This window comes from Narcine bancroftii, chromosome 8, assembly GCF_036971445.1.
Source record: "Narcine bancroftii isolate sNarBan1 chromosome 8, sNarBan1.hap1, whole genome shotgun sequence".
Classification (NCBI taxonomy): Eukaryota; Metazoa; Chordata; class Chondrichthyes; order Torpediniformes; family Narcinidae; genus Narcine; species Narcine bancroftii.
Genome location: NC_091476.1, coordinates 92,807,092 through 92,830,685, shown reverse-complemented (window position 1 = coordinate 92,830,685; position 23,594 = coordinate 92,807,092). Strand labels below are relative to the sequence as shown.

General features: G+C 39.8%; 1 protein-coding gene across 1 annotated transcript in view; it reads right to left on the bottom strand.

Moving 5' to 3' along the window:
- The window catches only part of msantd2 (Myb/SANT DNA binding domain containing 2), a 49,767-nt gene extending 26,434 nt beyond the window's left edge, over nucleotides 1–23,333 (bottom strand). The window contains exons 1-2 of the mRNA XM_069894509.1: nucleotides 22,761–23,333; nucleotides 5,618–5,966 (exon numbers count right to left, since the gene is read on the bottom strand). Of these exons, the coding sequence (XP_069750610.1) occupies nucleotides 5,618–5,966; nucleotides 22,761–23,132 (721 nt within the window). The 5' untranslated portion in view covers nucleotides 23,133–23,333. The remainder of the gene's footprint in view (nucleotides 1–5,617; nucleotides 5,967–22,760) is intronic.
- Between the last annotated feature and the right edge of the window lie 261 nt (nucleotides 23,334–23,594).

The window sequence follows — 23,594 nt, the reverse complement described above, 5'->3', positions numbered from 1 at the left end:
CCAGAGCTTTGACCTACTACCATCAGGAAGGAGGTAGAGGAGCATCAAAATCAGAAATGCCAGGCTGAGAAATAGCTTCTTCCCACAGGCTGGGAGATTGAGGAACCTTGGGTCTCTTATAAATAAGTAAATTATTCTGAAGTATTTATAAATATTTATATCATGTTTTTATGCATATATAGGATCATTATGGGATGGATATTAGGTGTGCACACCGTGGTTCGGAGAAATGCTGTTTCGTTTGGTCATATGTATAGAGTCAGATGGTAAGAAGAAGGAGAACACCAAATTGCCTGTCAAGCCTGTGCTGTCATTTATCAAGCTCCCTGATATTGCCATTGATTCAGCTCCACCTACCTGCTTTCTTCTCCATAAACTTTAATTCCCTATCTATGCAAAAATCTATGCCTTAAATATATTTAATGAAGCAGCTTCTCCTGCTTTCTGAGCAAATTCTACAATGACTGCCTGGGAAAAGCAGTTCCTCCTCATCTCCATTCTAAATCCACTCTCCCAAATCTTAAGGCTATGTTGCCTTGTTCTCGTCTCACCTACCAGTGGAAACAACTTTCCTGCCTCCATCTTATCTAGCTCTTTTATAATTTCATATTTTTCTTTAAGATCCCCTCTCATTCTGAATTCCACCAAATATAGTCCCAGACAACTTAATCTCTCCTCACTGGCTAACCCCCCTCATAGACAGAATCAATTTGATGAACCTCATCTACACCACCTCCAAAACCAGTGTTTTTCTCAATTAAAGAGATCTAAAATGTATGCAGTACTCAGGTGCGTCATCACCACTACCCTCTAGTGTTACAGTAGAACTTCCCTGCTTTTAAATTCAATCCCTCTGGCAATGAAGGCCAACATTCCATTCAACTTCTTGATTATGTTAGAGGTGCAAACTAACTTTTAGTGATTCATGTACAGGCACTGCCAGTTCAAGCAACAATCTTTCACCATTTAAACAATAATCTATTTTTGCTTCTAAAGTGGACGATCTCTTATTTACCTACATTGTACTCCATATGCCAGACCCTTACCCAATCTCCCAACCTATCTTGATCTCTCTGAATCCTCAGCATAATTTGCTTTTCCACTCAACTTAGTGATATTAGCAAAGTTATACACAAGTAGTATAAATTTAATAGTTGTATTTAACACGTGAGACTTTCCATAATTCAGGTGAACAATGCCAGAAATTTCTTACTTTCAAATATCTTTCTGACATTGCCCCTTTACTAGAAGGGCCAATGTGGCCTGTTTCCGTACTGTAATTGTTATATGATTATATGATAATGATTATACAGCTGACTAATATCAAATTTTTATTCTGGTCTCTTGATTATCCTCAAGTTTAGTTCACACTCCACAAAGGGAACCCTGCCTTCATCCAAGGTCCTTAAGTTCTGTAATTTCTTCTTCTTCCCCCCCCCCATCTTTCTGCCTCTCTCTTTCTACTTTAAAGAAGTTGAAGATTCACAGTGACAGCAGATTTTCAGTCCCATTTTGGGAAACTTTGTGTGTCACCTATCAAATGCAGTTTATGACTCTTCTGTGAAGTGTTTTGGAACTGTTTCAAAGGATATTACAAAATACAAGGTACAAGATAAAGGGTAATGGCAAAATAGAAGTTACTAAATCGATGACAGGACACAAATTCAATCATCTCTAAGGCATGCTGGGATCAAAAAGCTTACATCAAATCAGCTGGTAAAATGACTGTGAAACAGACTAGAATCTCATAAACCAAGACAAGTGGAGCGGCGGCTACTCTGCTCCTGCAATAACACATGCAACCAGATGGGTTGAGCTCAGTGCGCAGACTAGTTTATTGCATGCTGCTAGGCTGCACTTGTACTCCCAGCCCGGACCAGGCTGAGAACAGCGCTGGAGGGCGCTGACGTCACCCGAGTGTCACGTGGTCCCCAACGTGGGTTTCTGAGCCCTGAGCTGGAAGGAAGGGAAACCCCCGACGGCGCCACTTTGGCTGGCTACTCCGCCAAGTGGCTTACAAGTGGGGCCGGATCGCCTGCCTTTCGGTGAGCCGCCACACCAGATTCATTTAATGGCACCAAGGACAAGAGTGGTAATCATCGTTACCTATCCTGAAGGATCATTAATTGATTCTGGACCGACTACCGTGGTTAGGTCTTTCCAGCCTTCTATTAGTGACCAGGCAAGCCGGTGGGGGGGGGGGGGGGGGGGGGGGGGGCGAAATAAGAGATGGGAATACTGAGTCACAGCAACTTCTACATTCTAGGGATGATTCAAATTGTACAGGAGTGCATCTTGCTCATTTCCAAAATTTCACGCATCATAGTTTTCAATTCAAAATTCAAGAATGGATCCTGAAACAATAATCATGATTTTATTTCTGACTTTCACGTAAAAAAAAATCATCTGTGGAAATATTGACATTTTTTAAAAATTGAGATAATGAATGAATGCTTTTCCCATGTGCACACACATATATCAAATGACAAATAGGATTGGTTCATATAATCATTAACATTAAATCAAACGGAGTAATATGAAACACTGGTTTTGGAGGTGATGCAGATGAGGTGCATCAAATTGATTCCGGATATGAGGGGGTTAGCCAATGAAGAGGCATTTCAAAGTCAATAAAAGGCATGATTCTGTGGACTAACAAAGCCATTGCAATATTGTGACCTTGTCAATCACTAACAAAATTAACCTGGTCTGTCCCTGAATTTGTCTCATCATTAAAGGGTAACATTACCAAGCTTTCATGCAAATGACCGGAAGTACTGAAAACAATTCAAATTCAATGTTCGTCTTAAATCCTTAGCTTAGAAAATCACCTCAGTAATGGAGCAAAACTGACCTGTTGATTTGAGTGGCTCGAATAATTCTGACTTTGTGTCACTTCCGACAGCCTTCCCTTCAGCATCAATAGAAAAGCAACTTTGAAATAAATCAAGGCTGGCTGAATTGTAGATCTGCTTTTGAATGGGGTTACAGAGAAAGGATGAAATGGGATTGAAAAAAGTTTGTTTAAATAGGCCTGATATCTTACTTGAGTTAAACATTTTAATTACATTCCATCCATGGAAGAAATGAAAGTGGGTTTTGTTAGGTCTGCTTTGTTCATGAATGAGTGAGACAAACACCAGGCTGAGTCGAAATCAGGGTTCTTTGTTCTTTATTACCGGATTGTAACACTTGCGACCAACCATGTTAGTCGGAGAATGCATTCTGCCGTTATCAGCAAAATGGTGATTTTTTATACCCTTGGATATGTGCTTAGAACATCATCATATCATTACTTGTCCAATGACTAAAACTGTTGCTATCCTTTCCCTGCTAGCTTCCTGCCTCTCAATCCATCAATGTCTCTCTTATCTTGTAAGTACAAGGATGCATTCACATCTTGTTACAGCCCTGTACATTCCCATCTCATGATGTTTTACCTAACAGGAGTACAAGGACACCTCCCCTTCTTGTTACAGCCCTGTACCGGGTAACTCCCTACACATTCCCATCTCATGATGTTTTACCTAACAGGAGTACAAGGACACCTCCCCTTCTTGTTACTGCCCTGTACAGGGTAACTCCCTACACATTCCCATCTCATGATGTTTTACCTTACAGTTTGTATAAAAAGAGATGATGAGTCAGTATACAGAAAGGAGAGTGAAAACTTGGCTGAATGGTGCACCAACAACAACCTCACACTCAATGTCACCAAAAGTAAGGAGTTGATTATTGACTTCAGGAAGGGATAACCAGAGATATACAATCCAGTGATAATTGGGGGATCAGGGGTGGAGAGAGTGAGCAAATTTATGTTCTTGGGAGACATGATCTCAGAGGATCTTTCCTAGTCCATCACACCTTTGGCAATGTATAGGAAGCATGTCAAGTCCTCTACTTCCTCAGGAGTTTGTGGAGGTTTGGTTATGACATCTGAAACCCTGGTAAATTTCTACAGAGGTGTGATGGAAAGTGTGCTGACAGGTTGCTTCATAGTCTGGTATGTAGACACCAAGATTCCTGAGCATAAAGCCCTGCAAAAGGTAGTGGACATCACAGGCAAGACCTTCCCATCATCAAGAACATTTACAGGGAATGTTGCCATCAGAGAGCAGCAGCAATCATCAAGGATCCACATCACCCAGAAAACTCTGTTCTTGCTACTACCGGCAGGAAAGAGGTAGAGGTGCCACAAGCCTCGGACCACCAGGTTCAGGAACGGCTGCTCCCCTCCACCATCAGGATCCTCAACAATAAATTCAGACTCATTTAAGGACTTTTGCCTTTTACTGATGTTTTTTCTCTGTTGAACAGTTTGTTCATATTTCTTACTTTGTTTCATGTAGCTTCTTGAGTACAGTTTTTCCACTACCAATAAGTGGTTACCCTGCCTCACCCACAGGAAAAAGAATCTCAGGGTTGTTTCTGATGTCATGTACATACTCTGACAAGAAAACTGAACTTGAACTTGTTGACAGTGAATTATCCAACTGTACTGTGGGATTAATTACTTTACAAAATAGTGTTATTACTTATTATTAGATAAATCTCCAAAATCTGTAATTAGAACTAAAATGGCTAAACAGTTAATGGTGTTAGTGAAATACATGAATTTGGTAGCTATATGGAGAAAGTTAAATCCTAAGGAGAAAGAGTTTTCATTTTATTCATTCTGTCATGATTCTTATTCTAGAATAGATTTATAGTATTGGCACAATTACGGGGTCGAGTTTTGAAGGCTGAATATAAGAGTAGGATTTTGTCTGATCATCCTTTGTTATTAATTATGTGTACAAGCTCGGAGAGAGTGGAGAATATTTATCGTTGGAGATTGTTAAAAAATCCTGAATTTAGTAAATTTATAAGGGATCAAATGCAACATTTTTTGAAAATAAATATACGCTCAGTTGAGAGTAAATTTGTTTTATGGGATGCTTTGAAAGCTTATTTACAGGGACAAATTATTAGTTACACTTAAAATTAAGAAATAACATATGGCTGAGATTAGCAAATTGGAGAAGGAGATAGCGTTTTTGGAAAAGGATTTACAGTGAAATTCTACGCAAGTTAAGAAAGCACGTTTAGTTAATATGAAATTATGATATAATTCGTTACAAACACAAGTTTGAGAAATTATTACAGAGAACTAAACAGCGATATTATGAGTTGGATAAAATAAATAAATAAAATGGTAAAGCATTACAGAGACAGAGCTGGTCATAATTTTCAGCTGTCAAAATGGGAACTGACTGCATTTTGGCTAAATCCAGAAGTGCCTCAGTCACTGGTCTCAAACACGAAAGCAAGTACTAAAACTGCTATCTTTAGATTACTGAAGGGGATGACTGATGCTATCGGTAACCATAGTATCATAAACAGGCCAATTCATGGTTGTGTATAATTATTTACACCCATAGAGAATTATTGCATGTTTCAAAACATATGATTGCATAGTATTTTTACACTCCTGAACTCGTTAGTTCAATTGACATAACTTTCTACCATACAAGGCCATTAAATCAACCATGGAGACAAACTACTTCAAATGCAAAGGATACCAGACAAAAGATCCTCTTCTCATTATACTAAAGTACAACGCCAGTAAGTTGCTCACCCACATCCTCATCTGCGTCCTGGTACACAGAAAGATCCTGCCTCTGATAGGTCTGCAATTCCTGCTTCTCATTCAAAAGCAGCTCCTGCTTGATGAACAATTCTGGTTTTTGGTTTCCCCAATTTTCCAACTCTGTTGGCTGCACCTCCCGGCTTTCTTCCAGATTAATAGTGACTGGCTTGGTGTCCTGGTAGAGTCCACTGCTGTCAATAAGGACAGGCTGATAGGCATGTTGTTCCCATACAACAGGCACTCGTCCAAATACCTGCTCCAGCTGCTGAAATGTATAGTTACAGGTTCTTTTACCACGACCTCGTTCTTTCACTCGACTGTAGCACCTCTTTAGAGTCTGTATAGGAATGAAAATGTCAGATCTTAAAACACTTTCAAGGTACACATGCAAAATACTGTATAAATCAAAATCTTGTATTTTTCAGAACATCAAAAATTAGAACTACTTTCTTCCCTCCCATTGAGCAAAATTCAGAAAACCCTTTATGCTTGATCCCGCTATTACCTAATCTTGATGCAAAAGTACATTCTTTGTGTTCTTGATACTGTCCTGCATTACAGGCTCAGCTTGCCCTTCAGTGAACAAAATCTTAATACAGTCAAAAATTATTTTTGCTTTCTTAATAAATGTCAAGCTAAGTAAGAGAAAGGCAACAAAACAGGGTCAATTTCCCATCAGTATCATAGTGTCTTTACTCCCTGGGGTGGAAGAGGCTAAGAGAGGGACCTAATAAAAGTTATTTTATTAAATCATAAGGTACGCAGTCAGTCTTTTCACCACAATGTCAATATAAAGCTAAAAGCATCCAAGATGAGAGGGGAAAAGATTTAAAAAGATTCCCGAGGGGATAAAAAAAATTACCCAATGGCACCTTTGCCACAAAGAGGGTGCAGAGTATATGGAACAAACTGTCAGGGGAAATGGTGGAAGCAGAGACAATTGTAATGTTCAAAAGACATTTAGAAAAGTGCATGGACAGGAAACATTTGGAAGAATATGGGTCAAATGGGACTAGCATTGGTCAGCATTGACAAGATGAATGAAGGGCATTTTCCCACTCAGAATGGTATAACATTATAACTTTAAAAAAATATATTTATCACTTGTGTCAATACCAATTATTCAATTATATATAGATAATATAAAAAAAATTACATTTTTCCCCAAAAACCCCTCCCCCCCCCCCAGGAGGAAAAAAAGGAAGAAAAAAGACCTAGACTACATATTAATAATTAAGCATATTCTATTGTATCTCCTGATTATTGATTGAGAGGAGTAGATGGTGTGGATGGGTTTTTATTAACAAATTCCATATATGGTTCCCAAATCTTATAATTTAAGGTTGGGAAATTTTTAAGTAATTTTTTTTCTAGTGGTATACAATTTTGTATTTCAGTGTTCCATCTGTCCATCATTTTAATTTCTTAAAATATTTTCCACGTCACTGACGCACTTTTTTTTGCTACCTCTATTGCTACATTAAGAAATTTTTCTTGATATTTATCCAACTTCAATTTCACACCTTCTTCATATACATTACCAAGTAAAAATATTCTCAAATCTTTTTGTATTTTTATCTTCATAATTTTGGCTAATAATATACTCAAATCTTCCCAAAATGTTTCCACTTTAACACAGGACAAAATTAAATATACAAAGGTCCCTACTTCCTTATTACATCTAAAACATTTATCAGAATAATTTGAGCTTAATCCTTTTAATTTATGTAGAGTATAATACAATTGATGTAAAAAAATATACTGTACCATTTGATATCTAACATTAATTGTATTTGTTACACTATCTTGGCACAATAACCATATAACTACTTACAGCACAGAACAGGCCAGTTCGGCCCTACTAATCCATGCCGTAACAAATCCCCACCCTCCTAGTCCCACTGACCAGCACCCGGTCCATACCCTCCAGTCCTCTCCTCTCCATGTAACTATCCAGTCTTTCCTTAAATGTAACCAATGATCCCGCCTCAACCACGTCTGCCGGAAGCACATTCCACATTCCTACCACCCTTTGCGTAAAGAAATTTCCCCTCATGTTCCCCTTATAATTTTCCCCCTTCAATCTTAAACCATGCGCTCTAGTTTGAATCTCCCCCACTCTTAATTGAAAAAGCCTATCCACATTTACTCTGTCTGTCCCTTTTAAAATCTTAAACACCTCTATCTAGTCTCCCCTCAATCTTCTCCGCTCCAGAGAAAAAAGCCCTAGTCTGCACAACCTTTCCCCGTAACTCAAACCTTGAAATCCTGTCAACATTCTCGTGAACCTTCTCTGCACTCTCTCTATTTTGTTTATATCTTTCCTATAATTTGGTGACCAAAACTGTACACAGTTCTCCAAATTTGGCCTCACCAATGCCTTGTACAATTTCATCATAACCTCCCTACTCTTGAATTCAATACTCCGATTTATGAAGGCCAACATTCCAAATGCCTTCTTCACCACACCATCTACCTGAGTATCAGCCTTGAGGGTACTATTTACCATCACTCCTAAATCCCTTTGTTGCTCTGCACATCTCAATAGCCTACCATTTAATGCATATGACCTATTTAGATTTGCCTTTCCAAAATGTAACTCCTCACACTTATCTGTATTAAATTCCATCAGCCATTTCTCAGCCCACACCTCCAGCCTTCCTAAATCACCTTTTAATCTACGGTAATCTTCCTCACTGTCCACAACACCACCAATCTTTGTATCATCCGCAAACTTGCTTATCTAATTCTCCACCCCTACTTCCAGATCGGTAATATATATAACAAACAATAGTGGACCCAGGACTGATCCCTGAGGAACTCCACTAGTCACCGGCCTCCAATTGGACAAACAATTTTCTACCACTACTCTCTGACACCTCCCATCCAACCATTGCTGAATCCATTTCACTACCTCCTTATTTATACCTAATGCCTCCACCTTTTTTCCTAACCTCCTGTGGGGAACTTTGTCAAAAGCTTTACTAAAGTCTAAATAGACAACATCCACAGCTTTCCCTTCATCAACCTTTATTGTAACCCCCTTGAAAAACTCAATCAGGTTTGTCAAGCATGATCTACCCCTGACAAAACCATGCTGATTACTCCCTATCAATCCCTGTATCTCCAAATATTTGTAAATAGCATCTCTCAGAACACTTTCCATCAACTTGCCCACCACAGACGTCAGACTCACGGGCCTATAATTCCCAGGTTTACATTTGGACCCTTTCTTAAACAGCGGAACCACATGCGCCACCCTCCAATCCTTTGGCACTACCCCCGTGGCCAGTGACATCCTAAATATCTCTGTTAATGGCCCCACTATCTGTCCACAAGCTTCCCTGAGTGTCCTTGGGAATATTTTGTCCGGTCCCGGAGATTTATCCACCTTTATCTTTTTCAACACAGCCATCACTACCTCCTCAGTTATCCTTATATGCTTCATGACCTCCCCACTATTTTTCTTTACTTCAACTGGTTCAATATTTTTTTCCCTAGTGAATACAGAGGCAAAGAAATCATTCAAAGTTTCCCCCATTTCCTCTGACTTCTCACTCAGCCTACCCTCGAAATCTTCAAGGGGTCCAATTTTATCCCTCACTAATCTTTTACTTTTAATGTACCTATAGAAACCCTTTGGATTTATTTTTACTCTGTCTGCCAAAGCCTCTTCGTGCCTTTTTTTGGCCTTTCTAATTTCTTTCTTAAGATTCCTTCTACACTCCTTGTAGTCCTCCTTCAAATTCTCATTATACCTCTTGTACACCTCCCTTTTTCTCCTAACCAAATTTCCAATATTCCTCGAAAACCAAGCCTTCCTATGACTTCCAGCCTTTCCTTTGATCCTCACTGGGACATATCTACTCTGTACCCTCAAAATTTCTTTTTTGAATATCCTCCATTTTTCATTTACATCCTTACCTGAAAATATCCTGTCCCACTCAATACTCCCCAAATCCCTTCTTATTCCTTCGAAATTTGCTCTTCTCCAATCTAGAACCTCAACTTTAGGCCCCTCCTTACTCTTCCCTAAAACTAACAGAGTTATGATCACTAGACCCAATTTGTTCTCCAACATTAATGTCCGATACCTGACCTAGCTCGTTCCCTAACAGGAGATCCAGTATTACACCCTCCCGAGTCGGTTCTTCTACTAATTGATTTAGAAATCAATCTTGAACACATTTAATGAACTCTTGCCCATCCAGCCCTCTAACTATATGGGTATCCCAATCAATCTGAGGGAAGTTAAAATCTCCAATGATCACTACCTTATGATTCTCACACATATATGTTATCTCCCTACAAACTCCAGAGGAAAACCATCTTTTCCTGGGGGTTTATTATTCTGTTGTCGCCGCGTGCTACTTGAAAGATGCACACGTAGTGCAGTCAGGTTAAGATCTGTGTTTTATTCCCATTATAAACCAAAGGTAATTGCCTTTTTTTTGCCGGTTTAGCCCAGTTCTAAGATCTTCTCTTACTTCATAATGAAGAAATTTAACAAATATCGGACACGTGGGAGACGCTTGCCTTCAACTGTCCAGCTTGGCGCAGCAAGATCACTACAGGATCCCGTGCAGCTGAAGTCGGGCGCCTCACCGAGGTGCAACAAAAGCGTGCTGTGCACAAGACCCGAGTAGCATTCACTGCCACGACAGCACCCACCCACTTGTGTCCCACATGTGGGTGAGCCTTCGGGGCCCAGATTGGCCTCACCAGTCACTTCCAGACCCATAGCCACCAATCTCCCATTTAATTTTGAAGTCATGGTCATCTTCGACTACGAAGGATGAACAACAACAATTTGCCCTTAAGTATTGTATACTTGCTGAAGTTAACTAGAACATGGAGCTTAACAGGAACTCTAGTAGCAGACTCAGAACCATGTATCCCATTTCACTCATACGCTCCAATCATCAATGATAGTATGCACTTCCTCATGTCAGTGAGGATACAGGTCCCACATTGTATCCCACTTTCCAACAACACATTCCACTATACCTTCGACACCACAACATTAATTTGGCTCAAACATGACTCTTCCTTTCTCAGTGTCTTTTTATTTTATTCTTTTTCTGTTTCAGAAAAACAGGAATATTGAGATTGACCTCTCTCCATGGCGAAGCAATTGAGTTGAAAGGTGACATCACAGGATTTTGCTTTGTCAAAATATGAGGCAGTATTCCAATCACATCAGAGTGAATACCACAAAAATTGGTTCGACATGCAGGATCATGAGGCAAGTCAACAGCATCAAGTCCAGGGAGTCAATCAGTTTGTGTACTTAGTTCTTGCTGGGGAAAGTCATGCACAAATTCTGCCTGAAACATGCAGACAAGAACTACAGTGGAGCAGTTCCTGAACAAAGTGTTAGGTCTGCTTTGTTCATGAATGAGTGAGACAAACACCAGGCTGAGTCGAAATCAGGGTTCTTTGTTCTTTATTACCGGATTGTAACACTTGCGACTAAACATGTTAGTCGGAGAATGCATTCTGCCGTTATCAGCAAAATGGTGATTTTTTATACCCTTGGATATGTGCTTAGAACATCATCATATCATTACTTGTCCAATGACTAAAACTGTTGCTATCCTTTCCCTGCTAGCTTCCTGCCTCTCAATCCATCAATGTCTCTCTTATCTTGTAAGTACAAGGATGCATTCACATCTTGTTACTGCCCCGTACATTCCCATCTCATGATGTTTTACCTAACAGGAGTACAAGGACACCTCCCCTTCTTGTTACAGCCTTGTACAGGGTAACTCCCTACACATTCCCATCTCATGATGTTTTACCTTACAAAAGCCAAATAGACATCTATCAACTACTGGGAACGTTGCCTGGCCAGTGAAAAGACCTGCTGAAGATGGCTGAGAGTTTGAGATGGCTATCTTCAATCTTATTTTAAGCTCTGAACAGAGCAGACAAGTTGTAGTGCCTTCTGTAATGTTTGGAAGAAAGACACCTTTTTTTCCTTTATTTGACCCTGTGCTCCAGTTTAAAAAAAAACAATGCATGTGATTAAAATGCTCATTTCAGATTTTATTCAAGGTTGTTTGTATAAATTTTGATTTGTCCATGTAGAAATTACAGCACTTTTTATATATAGTTTCCCCATTTCAGGGCACCACATTTGGGACATTTGGCATCACGTGTTTGTGATTATTTGGGTACATTTAATTGCTTCATTGGTGCAGGTTTAAAAGAGCTAGACTTAGTACTAAGCTTTCAATCATCTTTGGAGACTGTAATTGCCATTTTTTTTCCAACATGAGGATCAGCGTCGTGCCAATGAAAGTCAAATAAGCCATTAGGAGGCTGAAAAACAAGAATAAAACAGTAAAAGACATCACCCAAACCTTAGGATTATGAAAATTAACTGTAGGGAACACCACTGAGAAGAAAGAGCATACTGGTGAGCTCAGTACAGGTGCTCCCCAACTTACAATAGTCTGACACAATTTTTCGAAGTTACGATGGTTCAAATCCATACTTTCATTTCGATTTCTGATCTGTTCCCGTGCTTGCGATATAAGCTTTAGCATCTCCACCACCCTCAGCATCCACCAATTAATTTTAGTTCAATGGTTCAAACATACATCATGCCCTGTGTGCTATCAGTTGCTCTCGCCAACTTACAATGGGTTTGCCAGAATGCAACCCCATCGTAAGTTGGTGAGCACCTGTAATCACAAAGGAAGGTGTGGCTATGTCAATGACTACACTGCAAGAGGCAAACCACTAGTTAGCCATGGAAGCAGAAATGTCAGATTACAGTTTGCCAAGAAGCTTTTAAAGGACTCTGCAGAATTCTGGAAAAAGGTCTTGTGGATAGATCAACTTGTATCAGAGTGATGGCAAGAGCAAAGCGTGTGGATGTAAAGGAAATGCCCAAGATCCAAAGCATACCACCTCATCTGTGAAACATTGTGTTGCATGGTTTGATATGGCCTGGACATGTATGGCTGCCATAGCTACTGGCAAACTTATCTTCACTGATGATACAACTGCTGATGGCAGTAGCAAAATGAATTTGGATTTGAAGAAGTAACATCTTATCTGCTCAAGTTCAAGCAAATGCCTTCAAACTCATTGGATGGCATGTCATCCTACAGCAAGACAAAGATCCCAAACATACTGCTAAAGCAATAAAGGAGTTTTTCAATCTAAAAACTGGAAAATTCTTGAATGACCAAATCAGTCACCCAATCAACAACTAATTATATATACCTTCCAATATGCTGAAGAGAAAACTTAAAAGGGATAAGCCCCCAAGACAAGCAGGAGCTGAAGATGGCTGTAGTTGAGGCCTGGCAGAGCATCACCAGAGAAGCTGGCACCTAGTGATGTCTACAAATCAGAGAATTCAAGCAGTCATTGCATGCAAGAGATATGCAATAAAGTGCCAAACAGGACTACTTTAATATACGTATCATTTCTATGTCAAAAATATGGTTCCCTTGAATGAGGTGACTACGTATAAATATTGCTGTAATTTCCTCATGGTCAAACCAAAATGTATATATATAATCTTGAACAAAATCTGGAATGTACACTTTAATCACATGTGAATTGTCTGCTTACAAATTTTAAACTGTGGAGCATGGGCAAATAAAGGGAAAAAAAGTATCTTTGTCCCAAACATTAGAGAGCACTCAATTTACTTCATCATCATATTGAAAACAGAGATGCAAGATTTCCTCGTGAAATTAATTGGCAATGCTGTTGTCCATTTCACTCCCATCAATATACATGACAGCCATTGGCCAGAAAAGTTTTGGAAGCAATCACAAATATTCTGAATACTTACAGCAAGCTGTGTACTTTATGACAAAGGACTCATTTCTTGGAAGTCACTCCTAGCCCCTTTTAAATTGCAGCACCTGGGTCGCCCTCTTTGGACCAGGGTACGATTACTTGGCAATTACTGGGACAAAGGTCCTGGAAGTACCTTTCAAATCACAGGAGGATCTACCCATTAAACCAGGCAATTTAAGGAGGATCCCACCCTATGTTGATGCAGAGAATGATGCGCCAAGCACTTACTGGAAGTACTACTGATGTTCAGACACTGGCTGCCCGGTGACACACACACACAACTGACATCATCAGAATAAGCAGGTCAGACATTTTTGATTTCAAACAGGCTGTGGACGAGAACTTGGTAAGCTTAAGTGGGTTCCCTGACTACCTCCGAAGTAGATCAGGGACCTGGTTGGATCCTTTCAAACTGCTGTGTAACTGGGGCGCTAACTGTGCAAATTGCCCTGTTAACCCCCATTTTACACGGCAGTTTGAAAGGGCCTAGTATCTCAGAGGATCTTTCCTGGACCCAACACACTCATGGAATTGTAAAAAAATCATATTTCCTCAGGAGTTTGTAGGTTTGGTATGAAATCAGAAACCCTGGCAAATTTCTACAGATGTATGATGGAAAGTGTACTGACCAGCTTCATCATGGTCTGGTGTGAGAACACCAATACCCTGGAGTCGATAGCACTCCAAAAAGTAGTGGATGCAGCCCTGGACATCGCAGGCAAAATGCTCCCTACCATCAAGAACATCTATAAGGAACACTGCAATCAAAGAGCCACAGCAATCATCAAGGATCCACATCAAGCACATGCTCTGTTCTCACTGGTAGCATTAGGATAGAGGTAGAGGTGCCACAAGACTCGCACCATCAGGTTCAGGAACAGCTGCTCCCCCTCCACCATCAGACTCAACAACAAACTCAAAGACTTTTGCACCTTATTGATTTCTTTTCCTCATTGTATTGCAGTTTCTTTACATTGAATACTACCTGACAAAATAACCTCTAGCACCCACATATTATCTACCTTACACATCAATGCAATGGCATGGCAAAATATAGGCATGATCTGAAGAGATAACTAACATTTGAGTCAGAAAACTGTCAGGCAATGATCATTTAAATGAGAGCAGAACCACATGCACTTGATACTCAACAACATGATCATCTTATCATCAATATCCACGAGATATTACCTGAAACTCCACTGGGCTTGCTGCATAAATAACGAGGCTTCAAGGGAAGGTCAGAGGCTGGTAACCTGTAGCAAGCCATTTGCTTCCCAATACCTCAAAGCCTTTCCACTAATTACAACTTCCACTTGCTAGTTCAACTTTCAAGCTGCTCAACACCAATGTTAAGAAAACCTTGCTGTTTACTGCAGTCACACTGTCAACTGCCTATCATGTTTCATCAAGGTTAAGAAACCTGGTTCTATGGCATCCCATCTAAAATCTTAAGCAATCGTTCCCTCTTCCACCAGCACACAAACACCCCAGTGTATGTGAGTGAGAAAAATACTGCAGTTATTTACCTATGCTCTTCCAGTAACCCCTTCCAAATCTGCACCCTCTATTACCAACAAGTGCAAGGGCTTAAAGCACCGGCTGCATGTTCAGCTGAGGTGCATATCATATACATGTGGAAATATGTTACCATTGCTTCATCATCAGGTTCTAAATCCTGCAGCCACACCACCTCCGCGCTGAGGAAGTACCTTTACCTTAACAACAGTGCAATTTCAAGAGGTAACATTTGAGTTTATTCAATAAGATTTATTCTGACCCTCTCCTCTTTAAGCTCGAAAGTATCACAATGGGCATATGAAGTGTAGGGTTAAATGATGGTGACCTATTGGATAGAATTAGGTTAATTGGGTGCCTAAATCTGGGATGCTTCTATGAATATAACTTGAATAAGATAGATTGATGCACTTCATACATCAATTATTTGATTTATGTATATTGTTTGTATGCTCACATGATTATAGCTGCATGTGAAAATAAAAGGTTTAAAAACAGGAGGCAATGACCATACGTAGCAAGGCAGCCAAACTCCACAACACTTGAATCAATAACTTGCTATGGCATTACCATGTTTCAATTTTCCAATATTCTAGGTATCCCCACTTTCTCAGAGAAAACTAAAGATGGGCAACTCCTACAACACTCCCAATCAAAAAAAAATCAACTGCAGCATCCAAAATGCTGAATACCTCCATTTGAACATGAATGGTTCCAATCTTGGTGCTCTGAAGAGCAATGGTCACAGATTCCACAGCAGTACACTGCTAGCCTGGAAATTGCAACTCCTGCCATTATGCTCAACTAGCTGCCATCCAAGCTTGGGCCACTTGCGTCACAGTTGCGTTCCTGTGGCAATGGACTTCATGTCTGTGACGACACTTTAGTGATGAGTTTTCAGCAAACTGTTTGGTTGGATGAATGTATGACGAGTGCAATGTCCATATAGCGATGAATTATGAATCAGTTTTTCCCCAGGGATGACCATCACAACTTCAAAGCTGTTAGTCAAGCCACTGGTTCAAATTGCTGTTGCTCAAGGAGAGGTGCCACAGTGTGAAGTAGCACCAGCTCGTCCAAATGGTTACCGGTTATGTCCATCATATTAAAGGAACACTCATTCACCAACCTGCCTGCAGCCTCCTGAAGAACCCTGCATAAAATTAGTTGGATAGACAATTGTGAAATATTCAGAGGGAATGCAGAAGATGAACCATTATGCTGTTTTGACGTTGACCGGGGGTGCAAAAAGTTCTGAGGCGTGAACTGCTCAACTTTGGACATGATTTTTGGAGAATGGGAACAATGAAAGTGGCAGTTTGCTAAATGGCAATGGAATCACTATTGGTATCTCCATGTTACATCTCATGGGTGTTGGGAGACCAGCATGTACTTTTAATAGTTATTTGCAGAGAACTCTGTGATTCAATTCAATGCTTCTTGTGAGTGAACACTCATGGTGACTCAAGTTTACGTTCATTGTCACATGTACCAAGTTCCAATTATAGGGGGATGCATTGTGAGTAGGCCAGTTGGATATCTCGTACATGGGTATAACGAGTGCAAAAGCGCAGCTACAGAGTCTGGTGACTGAGTGAGCACCCAGGAAGGGGGACACATTCTAAAATGAGAATATTGCATTTATTTGTCCAAGTTTGGTAAGCACTAACTGCTCTTTCCTTTTTACCATGCAGTACAAGCTTTAGTGTATTTCTACCATCAGCTGGAATGTGGTATATCAATGTTCCAAGGACTACATTCATGCTGGATTGCAATGCAAGGTCAGTGCAGTTCAGGGGTTGTCATGATTGGGCCAGGGTGTCTTTCATGAGGTACAAAATTGCTCCAGGTCTTTATGATTGCACAGAACGCTCCTCAGATCTATAACTGGCAGAAATGTACACACCTTTGAGGTTGGCAGTCTCTCTTACTCCAGCATATAAACAGAGTTTAACATCCAGAATAATTGATCGCTTCCAGGATATTGCTGCTGGTAGAATGGAACAGTGAACTAATTGAGAAAATATTGAAACTTCTGTGACTCTGAAGCTCACCTCCAGGTACTGCATTCACAGTTGCCCATCATTGCAAGCTGAAGTGATTGGAAGATCTTGCTGCAATTAACATTGAACTACTTCATTGTGACGAAAGATACTGGAATAGGGTTCAAAAGTGAATCTCAGAAGTAATGAAGGTAGAGACCTTTATTTTATTCAGCATTTACTAGTTTCTTATCCTCCTACTATTATTACATGCGTGGAGGAGCAGGGTTGTGGTGGCCAAACCATGAAACATGCAAGAGTCTCTGAACAGTGTGGAATCTCATGTTGAATATTGTAAGGTAAAACATCATGAGATGGGAATGTGTAAGGAGTTACCCTGTACAGGGCTGTAACAAGATTTAAATGCATCCTTGTACTTACAAGATAAGAGAGACATTGATGGATTGAGAGGCAGGAAGCTAGCAGGGAAAGGATAGCAACAGTTTTAGTCATTGGACAAGTAATGATATGATGATGTTCTAAGCATGTATCCAAGGGTATAAAAAATCACCATTTTGCTGATAACGGCAGAATGCATTCTCCGACTACCATTGTTAGTCGCAAGTGTTACAATCCGGTAATAAAGAACAAAGAACCCTGATTTCGACTCAGTCTGGTGTTTGTCTCACTCATTCATGAACAAAGCAGACCTAACAATTTGTAGATGGCCCTGGCCCTTTGTACCACTTTAAGTAATCCCTATGCCATCAGTGCTCTGTGATTGGTAAAGGATTGCTTAAGGTGATATGTGAGTGGGAAGGTAAGGTTAAGAATCACTGCTCTCGACCCAATTGTTACAGAGATATTTTGCGTGAGAAAAATTGTCATCGGCTCATTTCCTTTTGAGTTATGAAACCGTGCACGTAACGAGTCAATGAGGTAAGATTAAAATAATGGTTTTCAATTTTTTTTCTTTCCACCCACATCCCACTTTAAGCAATCCCTTACTAATCACAGAGCACCTATGGCACAGGAAATACTTCAAGTGGGATGTGAGTGGAAAGAAAAAGTTTGAGCACCTCTGCACTACATTTTCTGTTTGCACGTGTCTTTGATGGCAATTGTTTCTCCTGCAGATCCAACAGCTCAAAATAAAGTGAACTCAATTATAAATGTCACAGTGCCTTATGCCCCAACTGATGATCATTTGTCCAAAAAAAATTCTGAGTGGAGCATTTCCTCAAATGCCAAGTGGAGAATGTTGACTATTGTAAGGTAAAACATCATGAGATGGGAATGTGTAAGGAGTTACCCTGTACAGGGCTGTAACAAGATGTGAATGCATCCTTGTACTTACAAGATAAGAGAGACATTGATGGATTGAGAGGCAGGAAGCTAGCAGGGAAAGGATAGCAACAGTTTTAGTCATTGGACAAGTAATGATATGATGATGTTCTAAGCACGTATCCAAGGGTATAAAAAATCACCATTTTGCTGATAACGGCAGAATGCATTCTCCGACTAACATGGTTAGTTGCAAGTGTTACAATCCGGTAATAAAGAACAAAGAACCCTGATTTCGACTCAGTCTGGTGTTTGTCTCACTCATTCATGAACAAAGCAGACCTAACACTATGTAGATTTGACAATCATACACAGACTTGTATAATTGTGTTATCTGGCTGAACTCAACAAGCTCACTTCTAAATTAAATGACAAGATACAAATAATTTTTTTTTCCTTTACAAAGCATAGCTGAAGTGCTTGTGCTCATTGTTCAGACTCACCTCCACAGTGCACATACGAACATCACTTATGCACGAACATGTAAAGCGCACAACCTTAAAAACTCATTATGCTTCATTCAATCCAACTTGTAGATCAGTGAATTAAATAGTCCTTAAACAGTGTGCTATCCAATTGTATTTCTAGATCCAAATGTGTTACCATGTTGGTTTTTTTCAAATTGTGGGATCTTGCTGTGTGTACCTTGTTCAATTTATTTGTCTGTGCAACAGTGACCTCAAAAAAGTGCCCAGATGAAGCATTTTTGGTTGCAATAAGATGTTATACGAATACTTTTACAATCCATGAAGCCATTGGTTTGAGAACAGAATGCTATTATATAAATCATTGTATTTTGAATGAAGAATTGCTGTTTGCAGGCAAACTTTGAGATGAGATAGTAATTATAGTTAACATAGCTGATTGTATCATGCTATTATGGTGCCAGCAACCTGGATTTAAATCCACCACTGCCAGTTAGGAGATTGTAGTTTCTCGCTGTGACCTGGGGTTTCCTCCAGGTGCTCCAGTTTCCTCCCACATTCCAAAGACGTACAGGTTAGTAGGATAAGTGGTCATTTGGGTGATAATGAGCTCATCTGCCAGAAGGGCCTGTTACCATGCTGTATCTCTAAATTAAAATTAAATTAAATTACATCTGTGAGACAAGATACAAGCTATTCATTAGATAAATAAAATTATGAAAGGAGGTTATTTCCACTGGCAGATGGACAAGATTCAAAGAGTAGATTTAAGACAAAGATTAAGAAGAGGGCGCACAAAATCAGTGAACCGGTGCAGACTCAAAAGGCCAACATGGCCTGTTTCCGCTCCGTAAATGGTTATATGGTTATATGGTTAATTGCTTCTCAGAGACAACAGTTGAATCTGTGGAATTTCCTGCCAAATGAAGCCACAGAGGTTGCTTTATTAAATGCATTTAAGATAGATGGAGATATTTTTGGACAATAGGATAATTCAGGGTTATGCATGAAGGGTGGGCAAGTGAAGCTGCGTCCATGGCCAGATCAGCCATGTTCTTATATAGCAGGCTATGATTATTCAGGAGGCTCGACAGGCCAAATAGCCGACCCCTACTTTTGTTCATATGGCTCTTAATTAATTTTAAATAAAAGCAACTGTCACACTCATAAAATGTATTTAGGATGTTCATTAACTACATGTGTGTCCATTATATTTGATAACACTTTTCCACACAACAGTATAACAGCTTGAACATTGTGCATCCTGCAGCAAAAATTAAAATAGAACTGCACAAACAGCTTTTGCCTACAGTCTTTCAATTATAGTTGTCAATGAAATATTGTCAACTTTGTCGCAAAAATTAAGGTCAACAAGTTGAAAGCAAGTTTGCAAAGCACAAAATTTATTTTCTCTATAGAGCTTGACTGGCTTGGTGAGTGTGGTAAGTGCGTTTTTTTTTAATTGATGCTGAACTAGACCCAAATACAGCAAAAACCCCAGTATCCAACACCCATGGGGGATTGTTAGATGCCAGATAAGTGAATTTGCTGGTTGCTTGAGACTGCGCACTGCATGGATTGGCAAACTGATCACAAGGGGGCGCCAATTGTAAACGTTCATATTTTTTGTTGATTTTTTTTTGCTATTTGCTCGAGTTCTGGATAACAGGGATTTTATTGTACTTATTTACTCACATAACAAATGGCAAAATTGTGTTTTTAAATACCCTTAAGATTTTTTTAAATATGCACTCCATTCATACCAAAATAAAAAAATTAAAATTATTGGTATTTGAATTTGAAAAGTTAAAGTATTCATAAGATCTTATTATGAGTAGGTGATCCATTACGGATAATTTTTAATGTTTAATGACTGGTAAAAATTAGAAAAAACTTTATAGACCCTCTCTTACATTTAAAGAAAGTTAGTTTCTCTGATATTTCATTCATGAGTAAAATGAGAAGAATAATATTGGGAAAAAAAGAGAATCTGCATTTATTTTTCATCTTTCACCTTGGTACACTTCCAAATATTTTAGAATCTATTAAGTACCAGTGAAAATGGTTACCATTATAAAACAAATTTTTAAAATGCAAAAGTTCTAATAAAATAAATGTAATAGTTGTCAGCAAGTGGTAAAAGTGACAAGACCATCCCCGCTAATGGCAAATTGTGACATTCAAAATTTACAGCTCGAGCTTCATTTATTAACGTGTCATTCAAAAACTGTCATCTAAAAAAATGTAACTCTTCTATATCACTACATTGGTTTTTCCAACGATCTGCTTATATTTCTGGAATACGCCTTTACTTTAATAACCAATGGAAGTGATCCCAAGTAACAAATAGTTCAATTCATCCAAAATGAATATGTCAACTGCACAAAGCATCACTAATTTTTCAATCAGACAACAAATACTTGCTATTTAAACAACCCTATATCATGGAGACAGTTTATTTTTAAACTTGCAATCTTAGATTTTTTTCAAAAAGTAATGAAACTACAGGACATCACAGATGATACTAAAATATTTAAAAAAACTTAAAATACTTAAGAACTGTAGGAGTTGGATAAACTGGGCAGGTAAAAAAAAATAATTCTAAAACAATGTCACTAGAAAATAATATCGCAAGTGAATGAAAGGTAAAAAAAAACAAACGACAACATAGAAATATTCAAAGTGATAATATGGCAACCATATCGTTGAAACAGTTGAGTGCAACTTGGAAGATGACTTTCCCAAGCTGCACAACACAATACAGACCACACCTTGAATCCTGCAGTCAGTTCCAGAGAGACAGGAGAATCACTCAAGGCCTGGACACGAGCCAGGAGGGAAAACATAGCATGAGTCTGATCACCAGTATCAAATGAATGTCAATGATTACAACAAAAAAATAACAGCCTTGGGGGAAGGCAACAAAGGCATTTTGTTTCCAAGGACATATATTTCATTCTTGGAGCTACCAAATTTACCCTATTCTTCCTCGAATTTCATATATTCGGGGGTTCGTAAAACCAGAATGGCTATTGCAGATTAAGAAATAGGAAAGGTAAAGCAAATAAAAAAAACTGAGGTAAAAGCAAAGGCTCCCATCTTTTAATTTAGAGATTAGGAACTGCTACATACAAAAGGAAAAAATTCAAGATTGAGGGAAAAAAAATCAAATCTGTTGGTGATAGGATTCTGAATATGGCTAGACTGACTATATTAAGCTTTTAACATTTGTGAACATGGAAGCATAAATTAAGACTGCTGTACGCTCAGGAATGGGTATGGTAAAATAGTTAAGTAATGACACAAAGATATTGGCTACTGATTCTGAAACATATTTGTATTCTATTAGAAGAGGAAATCCAAATTGAGGTAATTAAAATAGATCTGGAATGAAAAACTAGATGGTAAACATGAAACCAGGTTCATCATCATGCCAAGGAAGAAACCAAGTCTATTCATGACACTATACCCATGATCCAAAACTACTTAACAAAGGAGATATTAAATCTCTTCCCGACAAGCCATGTACTCATCCGGTGATTTTATTTTAAAATAATGAGTGGCTCGTGAATGTACTGCAGGTGATAGTGGGAAGCAGATTTAATTGTAGCTTTCACACAGGAACTGAATGGAATGCAGAACGAAGGGCAAAAGGTAGCCAATGGGTTAGATTGAACTGGAATTAATAGAGACTTAAAGGGCTAAAAGGCCTCCAATGCTATAACCAAGTGCATTAATTTCTTATCAATTTCCAGACCAAAGCAACATTAACCATTTGCAAGACATAAATAGGAAAACTAGGTCTTATAAATGACCAAAAGTGAATAATTTAAAAATAAGAATGATGATTTAGGATACACGTTAATCTCATAAGTCTCGCTACTGCATGGATTAATTGGTTTTAGATACCAGTTGAAGAAATAGAGAACCCGATGTACCCATCACTAACTGTACTACTTACAAGGTGCTAAATAGTGGATGCAAGACCCTGGTTATTGGTTAGTGTTATGCTAGTTTACTCGTCGGGGTCTAGGGTACCTTTATCCTCTCCTTGCACTGGTTGGCGCTTCTCTCGTAGCCCATCTCCCGTAGGGCCTGCGAGATCCTGTCGAAGATGTGCGAGTTGCGCAGGTTGCCCTCCAGGACATCCTGCAGCCGCTCGTCGCCCCACACGGCGATCAGTGCGTTGGTCTCGGCCGGGGTCCAGGAGATGCCGCGGCAGGCGGGCGGCCGGCTCGGGCTGGGAGCAGGGTTCTCCACCACCACGCTGGTCCAGCTCGGGGTCGGGGGCTCGCTGGAAGGATTGCAAGCGACCTCGGACCAGGTGGGAGAGACGATTTCAAGCGGGGCATCGGCCGCTGCGCTCGGCCAGCTCCGACTCGGGGAGTCCGCTGCCCTGGGCGCCGCCATCGTCCACCGTCCACATCCGGACACCCGCCCAGGAATTGTGGGACACAGAGGGGCAACCCCCGAGCCCCCACCCACGCAAACCGCCACGGCCCCCGGAACATCAGCCACATCCCATTCGTAAATACCGCACTGCCGCGAACTTAATTATTTCGCCCACACCTCACCATGTTCATGGAGGCAGAAAGAGGACCATTTGATAGGTAAGGGGAGTGCCATGCATAGAGGATTGTGGGATGGTATTTCACCCGCGCCCCTCACAAAAATGGCGAGTGGGCGGCGACTTTCATTTTAAGGGCCACTTAGCAGCAGAAAATGCCCCTAAGTATTCTTAACCGCAATATTATCCAGTCGCAGATTGTTTTCTTACGATGCAAAAGGTAATCATTCCGAAGATTAGAGTTGGCAGAGCGCATGGGGAGGCTCTCAACCCTCTCAAAGATGGCGTCTTCATTTTTTTTTAAA